Genomic DNA, 12,241 nt, shown 5'->3' on the forward strand with positions numbered 1-12,241 from the left:
GCGTGGCTCTGCAGTTTGATCAAGGCTTTCCATACGAACATGCAAGTCCTGTTTGATTTCTGGTGCCAAAGTTTGTGCCACTAATGCTTGCTACAGTTCCTCATGTTACTGCTACTGAAGGTACCGAGGATTGAAAGGTTACATTTTGATTAGTGGCTCTTTGAGTGCAAAAACCACAGGCTCTGCCCCCTGTAAAGATCTTTAATTCAGACACAAAGCGACAGCTGACTACATCACTGTGTTTCTCCACCAGCACCTAAAGGAGATGTCCTATAATCAATTGACAAATGCATGCTTTTCACTTGTCAGATTATGTCATTAAAACCTGCATTTTTCATACCTTTTCAGTTTAATTTGAGTCTTATAAATATTTCAAGCACCACACATACTGCGCCCACGGATGATGGAAAAAAGACTTAGAGCTCACTGTGTCTTTTTTGTGCTCCGGTGAGGATGGAGCCCCAGTGGAAAGCAAGTCCTTAATCAAGTGTCTAACCAGACTCATAAACCATCCTGAAAGCCCCCCCTTAGGCACCTTGCTGGGTAAACAATGCCATCACTCTGTCATGATCCTGAATTAAGATATTACCACATGCATGTAATTAACATTTGTATTCAGGCCCAGAACAATATTTCATGTTGATTAAATAAATACTGAGCGACACCTCCATGAGAAATGCTATGTCACTTTTTTATTTAATTCTTTTTTTTTCCTGCGGAGAGCAGAAACTGGATTAAATAGAAGGGATTTTCAAAAGCAGAAAACAGGACACGGAAGGTATTTGTGGAGCACAAAAATAGCAAACCCCCATCAAAGCAAGTCCACTCTCCTCTCTCTCTCTCTCTGAAAAATCGAGGCAGTGGTGGCCCTGCTTCAGATGTGAGCATTATCCACAGTGGCACATCCAGCTTTTATGGGAAAGTCATCAGTGAGCAGGAAGTAAAGAGAGAGCTGGTACATGGTGACATGTCTGATTTCTTTTTCAGTTTTGGCCTGTGGGAGACAGGCAAACTTTAAGGAATCGAGCTTAACCTTTCGAAGAACTGTCACTATTGTGCCTTTAACAGAAAATGTATTACCAAAATGTTCTTTTTTTGCTACAATATTTATGAAAGAAAAGAAAAGCCATTTAAATACGAGGACAGGGAATTGTTAGCAAAATAATACAGCAAAGGATAGGGTGAATTTGTAAGCCTGAGATGATAGGATCAGATCTTTGAAGCTACAACAGCTTCATGCCTGAAGCCAGGCAATACATACCCTCTCTCAAGTGAGAAAACATGGGGGCAAGGGAGTGAGAAGGGAGAAAGGCTTTGAAGATCACAGGGCTGCCATGCAGTCTGGCGTTTGGTGCCCCATCAACAGCCCAGAAAATGACTCTCTATTTTTCCAGTCATCTGCGGCACTTCCTTTTTTCTTCTCCCTCGTTACCTCCTGCTCTTTTAGTCAATGCCAGAGACGGACAGTGAGAGATGTTAAGAGGGACGGTGGTCTTTTCTCATGTCTCTCATATCCTTTTTCTTTTATTCCCATTAGCCTCCAGTTGTTGCAAACTACCTGACGCCAGCGTAACACAGAGGAGAAATAAAAGACAGAATAGTGGAGAGACAGTGAGTGACAGGTAAAAGTGTGGTGATGAGGGACGCAGGGAGAGTCGATGAGAAGTAAGAGGGGAAAACAACAAGGAAATAGTCGATGAGAGACGGGGATCTGAGCGGGAAAGAGCTTAGCAGTAATCAACGAGGGCAAGCCCCACTGGAGGATGCGCATTCTCTGAAGAAACAAATCAACGTTTCCAGGAAAACGACTCACTTAGACTTTTTAGAGACTTCAGAGGGGGAAGGGACAGTGAAAGAGAGAACAAGGAGATATGAGAAGGAAAAGAAGACATTTTATTGGTAAAAAAACTATTTCTGAACTCGAACCTTGCACTGGTGACAGGAAGATTGCCAATATCTTCAGGTGTACGTCACACCCACCTCCACCCTGAGACACCACACCAGGATGACTTACAAAGTCAACTGACTGGCTGCATTCAACTTCACCCCGTTGCTCTGACAGCTATCAGTCACATTAATGAAACATATTGTCATAGTGACGCTTGTACCAACCCTCTCCCCTCTCCTCCTCCCTTGGCCTTGGTACTTTGTTTAATTTTTCAGACCCCAGTCACACTCTACATGCCCACCAGTTACCCTCAGTAAGTTTTCCATGTCTGTGCATCACCTGACTGACTTTGTGGTCAGCTGCCTGCCTCCACAGTCGCAGCAAATAATATTAATGATGGCTCTGTTTCATTTAAGTGCCTGGCTTAGACAGCATGCACACACCACCTCGCACTCAGCACTGTAAAGGGATGAGATGTCACAGGTCTACCGTAGGTAATGAAGAAATCTATAGTGTCTGTATGCTTTAGACTTTTTTCACTGAAAACATTTTGACCTGTCACAGTAGGAAAAGCACAGGTGTATATAATAAAATCAATAATGGCTGAATTCCATTTAGCTGCTGCAGTGGTCTTGCTTGAATGCATGTACTCCAGACTAACTTCCATCTCTGATGTTGTGGTTTTCTGCCTTTACCCTCAAGATTTGTTTACCTTAAGACATTTGAGTAAAGCCTGTTTTTTACTAAATCTGCCTTGTCCCTGGAGTCTCCGTTTGGGTCCCACTTCATTAAATGCAACAACTGTGAGATCCAATTCGTTTGAGCAGCGAGGCTATCTTTCCAAACACTACATAAAAATTTCAGATGTTAAAAGAAAGCAAAACAGTTTCACTCTAACAGCCGCGCTTGAGAGACCATCCAGTAGCAGACTGCGAGCTAAACACATCTCTCTCCCCTGGTACGTATGTGTGTGTTGGCTGGCAGACTGGTTAAGACGTTGCTGGCCGTCACTGGGGTTTCTGGTCCCGCTATTGTGCCTGGCATTATTACACCACCCATCACTCAGGCCCACTGTGTACATTATTCATGCCCCCAGAGGAGTTCATCAGAGGCTGTGACCGCAGGTGCTGTGACAGCGCTCTCAATCACAGGCGCCCACGCCGTCTGCTCATCCGACCCCAGCGAGACACGGCAACCCGTGGTCCAACTCAGTTCATCTGTGGAATCAGGTCCAGAGCTGGGAGAAACCGTCCAGCATCCATTCACAAGTTAATCCACACATAAAGTAATCTGGAGACTACCTTCAGCAGGGGCTCTGTGTTTTAGATGAAAGCCTAGGGGTCTAAGACGTCCACCACACAAATAACAACCCGCGCCACACATATCAGCTCACGCCTGTCAACTTCAGCACACTCCTGGGTAACAGATAGCCAGGGGATTTTATTAACTTGTTTGTTCAATTTCACAGAGCCACATAACTCCCGCTGCCATCACACATGCAAACACAGAACTTCTCAAAGCAGCGTAGCCTGTGAGCCAGGGTGTGCATTTCCACTCTGCCGCTCAGATGTGTCCCGTCATCCTTCATGGCGACGAGTAAATTCTAGAGGCGCATCTTTCTGCTGACAAAGTGAAGAGTGGCCAGCAAGGCTATTTACCTAATATTACTGCAATTGATAGACGCATTTACATGTGATGTTTCACAGCTGTCCTGCTGTCTGCATCCACCGTTCAATCAGACATTAGGGAGAGTCAAGGTGAGCTGTCGTTCACCAAATGCGGTGTTATTTATGACTCTTCCTCTCTGGTAATGTGGGTAAGGTCTGCCACATCAGAGCCATTTCTCCGCAGTGTGATACCACTCAAATCCTTGACTCTTGATGTCACAGGGTGGTGGACCCAGAGCTGCTCACAGAACTCTGCAGAAAAAGCTCTCCCCTTTGTAATTATTCTTTTATGCCAATCCCGCCTGCATTCTTTAAAGCGCAAATTGTGCAATTTTAGCAAGATAACACCGAGTTCTCTTAAGCTTTTTAAATAGATAAGCTGGATGGGGAGAGCCAGCTATGCAATGGAAGTTTACTTTGGCATTTCTTTTGGTGTTCTTGACTGAGAATTATGAGTTTTACTTTGAAGTAGTCTGGCTGCACTGCAACTCAAATAATCAACTCAGCAGTGGATAATCTGTATGTACATAATTAGAAATTTAGCTGTGCTGCTAATTAGTAATGAATGTCTTGTCTTGTTCCACCTCTGCCCTCTCCTGTCAGTGAGAGACAGTTATATGTAGCATCTGGTGAAAGGAGTCTCATGTATCCTAACAAAGCATATGTTGCATTACATAAAACAACAGGTCTTGTTATTTATGTTTGGCAGAGTGAAAGAGATTTAATAATATATTATTACACCCTGGATTTTGCAAGCTTGGTGTGTGAGCTGAGATGTTACAGTACAAACTCAGTACAAAGAAAGAAAGTCATAAATATATTTGCATATTATCAGAATCCCCTTTGCTCCTGTTTGTTTACGTGGTGAAAGAGAGATTTTATGACCTGTTTGGCTGTGCAATGATAGTAAACAGAGATAGCAAAAACTTGAATCCCCTTTTCCCACTCATGTAACTAATTAGGATGAGTGAGAATTTGGACTGATATCATGACGAGGACACTAACAAGCCAGGGTTCTGCTAAAGTTCAACATCTTAGGATATACAGTATTAGTAACACTGCCATAACAATGTTCATTATATTTATTATACTTGTGCACTGCAGTGTCTATGGCTCTGCATGACCTTTGCATGTCCTTCTTATCTAAACATACATTTTCTCTAAATTAGGTTCAGTATGAATGTGTGAGTCTGTGTTAGCCCTGTGATGAACTGGCAAACTGCCTTCAGTGTTTCCCTGACTTCTGCTGAGGGTATGTTGGGACAGGCACCAGACATCATGGAAATAAAGAAATGGATAAAGAAAATTAGTAAAATACAGACACAGAGGAGATATGCCTCAGGAATGCAAAACATTACCAATATGTGCATTAGCCTTGTTGTTAAACTCCAGCTGAAAACAGCAGACTTGTCCTCATCACCTCGTACAAATGCTCTTCTCCAGCAGAGGCTACGGAGTAAATAATGTGTTGACTTCTGCAGAGCGCGCTTAGTGTCTGCCTCCACCACTATAAGCAGGGATTAACTTCTCCCTAATGAAGGGCAATTCAGTGCAGGTATTAGGACCAATGGATACCAATAAAAAGACCCTCTGTCCCTCACCCCACAATTACTGTGCTCCAGGATTAGCACTGAAGGTGTGAACGTGTCTACAGAATGCTAAGTGCATGCTGATATACAGCGTGTGTACACAAACTTATACAACCACGCATACCAACACCCACAAACATATAACCTGACGTCTACAGACGTTCAACCAACTGTGCCTTTCATAGGTGCACATATAAAAACACAAACGCAAACACACGCATACACAAAAGATCACTGACTTCTCCCCCTGAGCCCCCGTTTCATAGCTCCACTAATGGGTCATAACACATCAGAGTGGCAGCATCACACACACACACACACCAACCAGCTACTTCTCAGTCACCTCCACTCTGTCAAGCAGCACGCGTGATAATGGCCTCGCCTGCATAAAAGGCAGGGCACGATGTGTGATGCCTCCCCATCTCCTACATGGGTAACTGATGAGAGAGCATCATTCATTCTTGTCACTGTGGCGATAAAAACGGTAAATAAATGATGGTCTTACAAAAGCAGTTTTACCACATCAGCTAACACTAACTGAGGCCAGCTGTGGAGGAACACTTAACTAAAAGTACCAATCCAACAATGTAAAAATACTCTATTACAATTAAAAGTCCTGCATTTCAAATTTTAAGTAAAAGTACATAAGTATTATCAGCAGAAGTACTCGTTCCATAGAAAATGGCCCCTTGACTGACGTTAGATTTGTACTGATGCCACAATGTGAAAGAAGCATTTTACTGTTTGTAGCTGGTCGAGGTGCAGCTAGTTTTAACTACTTTATACTATTTCGTAGTTTAGTCCAGTGGTTCCCAGCCTAGGGGTCGGGCGCCTCAAAAGGGTCACAAGATAAATCTGAGGGGACATGAGATGATTGACGAGGTTGGAAAGAAGAAACAAACCAGCTACACAAAAATGTTTCACTTTTTGGACTTTTTTGTAATATTTGCTTTCTTGTGAGATATTAGATCATTCAACAAGAACGAGTTTGTAACTGCACTTTGGAACGACACGTACAGCAGAAGCGTTTTCTGATCTGGCAACGCTATGGTTAAGGTGTGCTTAGGTTTAAGCACAAAAATGACCTGGTTTTGTTAACTTCGTTGAGGTTAGTCATCTACTATATACAGCTATAACCATGTGGTTAAGGTTCTCGCAGTAGCTCACCCAGTAGAGCGTGTATCATATCAAGGCTTAGTTCTCAGTCCTTACCGCAGTGGCCCAGGTTTAACTCCAAGAGAGAGGGGATGACATGCAGCAAAGGGCCCGGCCTTTGCTGCATGTCATCCCCTCTCTCTTTCCCCTGTCTCTCTCCAGCTATCACTATCTTAATAAAGCAGAAAGAGAAGGAAGAAATGTCTCTTCAGTGGAAACAACTCATACTCTGAAATTTGAGAAGGGGCTCCAAGAAGACATTGCTTTTTCGTAAAGGGATTGAATTTAATCAGTTTAGAATATGTATTTTTAATGTAAAATCTTACTGGTAACTAGTAACTATACCTGTGGATAAACGTAGTGGAGTAAAAACTAAAATATTTCCCTCTGAAATGTAGGAGAGAAGAAATATAAGGTAGCATAAAATAAAAATACACAGGCAAAGTACCTCAAATGTTAACTATGTGTAGTACAATGCTTGAGTAAATATACTTAGTTTCCACCACTGGCCTGAGCAATACCCTTTCCTCACACAGACACACACACTCGACTAGTGACGGACTTTGCTTCAAAGCAGCCCTTTCAGATGAGGACTGAGACAAGTGTACCTGCTTCAGCTGCTTTAAAACACGGATGTTATTACTTTTTTTCCAGTGCGCTGCGCCCACACAATAATGGTACTTATGCATAAATGATAATCACATTTCCTCACTGTGGCCATCGGTGACATCCCTGTGACATCCACTGTGCTTATGTATAAATGATGTCCACATCTATTTAAGTGTTACTCACTAGCCTTCATTATGGCCCCATGTTCTGTGCCTCCACATGAATCTCTCTCTTTCACATAACACATGTACACATTTAATACTGGTGTGCAATTTCTTTTTTATTTAATCGTGTGCATTATGGCGCTTATGTCAAATAATAGAAACCATTTGTTAAATCACATCATAGCTGTTATTTCAAGCAAGGCTGAAGTTGTAATTTAGGAGTTAATTGACAAAGCAGCATGTGATTCCCTGGTACATCCATCATACATGAGCAAGATAAATTTTTAATTTCTTCTACCTTGATGGAAGTATAAAACATCGCACTTACAGAAAGACGAAAAAACTGCATTTCCCTTAGGCCTTCACTGAAACAATTTGCTGCACCAGTGAGATAGCCTGCATATATAACATCAGCGTTTATGGTCATCTGTCTGCTGAGGTGAAAGTGTGTACTCGGAGCTAATTGGCTTCAATATGGCATAAAACAAGCCTTTAATCTAACTCATGCTCTCCTAATCACACTGCCCTGTAATAACAATATCAGAAATCAAATTAATGGTGAGAACGGGTCTTGCTGTGGGCAGGCAGTAAGTGTGGGGGGGGGGTATCCTCAAACCGAGATGAAATGTAATTTGGATGGAGGACGGAGGAGAGGGGAAATGTTCTGAGGGAACTGGAGCAAGCATCTGTCTCCAACGAAGGAAATGTCAGGTCCTGTTAATCTTATCTGAATGGCTGCCCGCTGACGTGGATTTAATTTTACACAAGCGCACGCCTGCTAACTTGCGTGAGTGCACACCAGACGGACTGTACACACATGCAAATACATAACATACAGATGCGGCACGGGCTACGGTGGCCTTGAGGTGCACAACACAACAACAAAATAGAAAACAACAATATTACAGAAAACATAACAACAATATTACAGAAAACATAACAACAATATTACAGAAAACACAACAACTTTTCACAAAAAGAAAATTTGGTCAACAATTCTTCTTCGTGATTGGACAGAACTCAAGTCAATTCAAAGTTAACTACCTTTTCCAATATGTGAAATGTTGTTGCGTCTTTTATTTTGTTATTGCGTTTTGACCCACACCTCGCCACTCAGCCCGTGGACACACATAATTTCTCATTTCCTCAAATGAGAACAGTGAGATGCAGCAAACATAAACAGCACACCCGTACCTCCCCCATTTTCCCACACCGGCATAAAGACGTACAACCACCACTTTACCCCATCTACAATTCAATAAAACACACAGCCACATACACACACATCAGAAGAACAAATAGTAAAGCTGATTCTGTCCAGAAGCTATATCTCTGTTCCTTCACCACCCCCATTCCCAGAGCATTACCCATCATTCTCAGAGGCGACAGGCAAAGAGAGTGAGGGAGAGATACATGCTAAGTGAAATGGGAAATAAAGGAGTGAAGACGAGGAGCGGGAGATGTGACAGCAAAAAGAGAGACTAGTGAGAATAGGGAGAGGATGATAGGGGAGTGCCACATTTGCTCATCCTCCGCACCAGGAGCCAGGCCTCTGGAGGACGGCACACATGCATGGCAGCCTCCGGCTCATCACAACATGCAGGACAACAAGGGAGGAATGAGAACAAGAAAATGAAAGAGAGAGGCAGAAGATTCAAATGAAAGGAGAGATAAGAAGATCAAACTGTGACAAGGGACTAGAGAAGTGGGATTGCAGAGTGAAGGAGAGTTGAAAGAGGGAGGAAGAAAACATGATGCTGCCAGAAGCCACTGTGGTGGGTCTTTGACACTGTGACACACTCAGGGACACTCAGGGTGGGCCAGCAGGCTAAGCTGCCTTGAACATAGATTAGTGGAGAGCCACAGAAACAGTGAGTGATGTTAACACCGAGCTCTGCAGTGCAGAGTTGCCTCTATGGTTCATCTACGATCACATGGGGGTTTTAAAAACCTAAAGCACTAATGTGATGTTGATATATTTAGCCAGTTTCAGATGTACCGGGTAATCATATGCTTTATTAACACATGGATTATGATATAAAGCAGGAAATTATGCAGCAAAGGTTATATGGTAATACGTGGGAATTTAGCATAGACAGAGGAATTATGGGCTGGGAGCTTTGGAGGGGATAAACCTCGGGGAAACATGTTGATGATTGCGGCTCATGTTACTTTGTTGTTGATTAGCATAGGAATACAGTGGTGAGGGTGCTGCCACATTAGCTCATTGTCGTGCACACTTGGCTGGGGATGTTCTGTGACACAGGAGTGCAGCAACATGAGGAGAGGCTAATTTCAGCAGTTGAGCAGATGAACGCATTAGCGCACAGGCCTGTGATACAGTTGCTACACTGGTTTGAATCAAAATAATAAAAAGTACGGACTACACTTGCAGACTGTCAATCATCGGCTCCGGATATAATGCAGCAGCCCACAGATAAGGAAAGAGCAAAAAGGAGAAAAGGAAAATCTCTCTCGCTGACAAAGTATAGTAAACCCTTCTCAAATGTCTCGGAGCGAGATAACATTTTAACAGGCTGCAACTCCAAAACCAGATCTCTTATGTGCAGCAGTTGAGCCGAGGCAATGTTCCCTCGTGCCACACCAGTTGGATGACTGAGTGAGCACTGCACAGCGCTAATTTCCTTGCCCGCCCTGGGCATGGAGCTGGTCCTACGTCCTCGGAATCGCTGCAACCTCACTGTGTATCTACACACAGGCTTCTGCCTTTTTTTCTGTCCAACAGCTACCTTTTATGACCTTCTCCGAGCTCGCTCCTTGTTCCCTCGCTTCCCTCTGTGGTACTCTGATGTGAAGACAGGGCTGAAGCTCAGTAATTTGGAGTCAGAGATAAGGGCAGGCGGAGGATATTACTTGTGGGTAGACAGTGATTGAATTGGCTCCAGAGGGTCAAACACACCTAAATGACAACTCGGCGGAAACCCAGGACCCATTTATTTAACTCTGAGAAGCCTCGAACCACGGGGGCCGCAACGACGGCTGAGAGTAGGAGGACGTAATGATGAAATACACTGTAGCAAAGCCGGAGGGGAGAGCAGACAGGAAAACAAAAGGACGCCGTGGCTTGCATCTCTTTTTGTGATCATGTGAGCCTAATTTATGCGTAGGAAGGAGACTAAAAACACCTACAGGAGTTATCATGTCGGTCGGGTCATTCAAGATTTCCAGAAACAGGAAGCAGGCAAAAAAGTTGAGAAACTGGGGACAGAACTAGCGAATAAATATGAAGCATGTAACTCAAATGTCCACTGAAGAGATGAAATATTGGCAGACAAAAGCTCAGATCTGCGTGAAGCGATGAGGAGACCTATGACGAAACATACATGCCATATACCATATTTCCACTTTTCGTTCGTTTGAGGTTTGACTGGCGCTCTTTAATTACATCATCTCGTTGTGCCCTCTTCTTCTGCAATGGTTTAATGACACCCGGCTGGAGAATTAGCACCACCAGCTGTTGATGCACATGACAGTGGTGGACTGATTGTTTAGCAGAGTTACTGAAAATTTGGTTAAAATTTGAGATAAATTTGGATGGAAACTTGACTATAGTTATAGGGTCTCATTTTCCATCCAAAATTAGTTTTCCTACCAGATGTGGTGACAGGAGTCAGGATATTGAGGTCAGTAGGACAGCTCAGTGTCTAAGAACCCACAAGCACAACGTTCACATTCTCATCCAAACTTACATTTAAAGCAGCAACAATTAACTTTTTTAGCTCTATTTTGGTCTCAACTGACTCTAGAGGGAAATATCTGGTAACAGGTAGTGTAGGTCTCCTAGCAACTCCTTTCATATTACACGTTTGTCATTTGATTCATTGCTTATATAATAAATGTTGATTAGAGCCGTTTTAAGTACTTTTGACCTTAAATACCGCATGCCTGTCAGCTCATCAGTATGTGTAACTGTCTTGTTAGACGGCAGTGTTTGTAGTCAAGGCAACATTTCATACAGGATGCTGGTCTATCCGATGCTTTTCTTCGCCTCACTGACACCGTACTTTGAAAAGCAGTTGCTGAGTTTGACACAGTTCAGTAGATGACCCCTGGAGCCAGAATCAAACTATGCAAAGGGCTTAAAAAACAAAAACAAAGACACAACAGCTCTGATCAAACCCCCTGAGATTCCTCCTGAGCCCTCTGGCTCCTCTGTTATGTGTGTGTGTTTGAGTGTATTGCATGCTTGGCTGGAGAAAATGCCTCTTTTACATGAAAAATGCACACATGAGCGACCCCAGAAGTAACAAGCACAAAAAGCAATCCCAAAAACAATACCACATAATCTCAAAAGTCTGTGCTTCGCATCCCCCCCTCCAAAAAAAATCAAAAGACGGGAGTAGTCTGCTTGCATGCTTGATACTTACCCAGCGGCGAAGACGTGATTGACGTGGCTGCAGGATCAGAGCTTCCCTGGAATCGAGCCAACGCTTCTGTGGCTGCCCGGCGCTGGCGGAGGCGGAGGAGGGGCGTGGGAGGCCTGGATGTGGAGTAACGGCAACACACAGGACGTGAACCTACAATACAGGGAAAAAGGGTCAGAAACTCCTCCCCAGTGGACTGAAGGAGATTTGATAAGAGGCTGACAAAGGCACACCATTTAACAGCTGTCTTTTGGAGTTTAATCCTTTATTGGCACTGGGCTAAACGCCAAAGATCCAGTCCCTACTCTGCCCTCCCTCCTTTCCTACAAGCCCAATGACATTCAGACCTGGGAGCAAAAGCAACAGCAGGGGTTTTAAAGCGCTGTGACACTGAGCATAAAGTAACGGTTTCGCCCATCAATGAGCGAGATAGACAGTGCAGGGCGTCGAGGCTCTAACTCAGCAAACCTCTGCGACTGCAGCCCGGTTGTTGGGCTGTTTATTATCAGCAGACAGCACACTCAGGCCTGGAATATAGGACTGCTGAGACACTGGGTGCTGGCCGCTGGGAAGAAACAGGGAGTGAGGCGATGCGGGAGGAATGCCAATGAGCGTCCCCTCTCCTCCCTGAGATTTCATTTGCTACTCTGGCACAACACTGCCCTGCAATGTTAACGGCAACTGGAGTCTTTTCTCTGATTCCAAGCCTCACATCCCGACCATTAACCAACACTGATAATTCGGTTCATCCGCTTTGATGCTGCCCTGACCAGGCGTTGTGCAG

At 43.9% G+C, this 12,241-nt stretch overlaps 1 protein-coding gene across 1 annotated transcript in view; it reads right to left on the minus strand.

Moving 5' to 3' along the window:
- The window catches only part of drp2 (dystrophin related protein 2), a 107,534-nt gene that overhangs the window by 78,030 nt on the left and 17,263 nt on the right, over positions 1 to 12,241 (minus strand). Inside the window, exon 2 of the mRNA XM_070913934.1 lies at positions 11,461 to 11,573. Coding sequence (XP_070770035.1) covers positions 11,461 to 11,573 — 113 coding nt within the window. The remainder of the gene's footprint in view (positions 1 to 11,460; positions 11,574 to 12,241) is intronic.

Source organism: Enoplosus armatus, chromosome 10 (assembly GCF_043641665.1).
Source record: "Enoplosus armatus isolate fEnoArm2 chromosome 10, fEnoArm2.hap1, whole genome shotgun sequence".
NCBI classification, from domain to species: Eukaryota; Metazoa; Chordata; class Actinopteri; order Centrarchiformes; family Enoplosidae; genus Enoplosus; species Enoplosus armatus.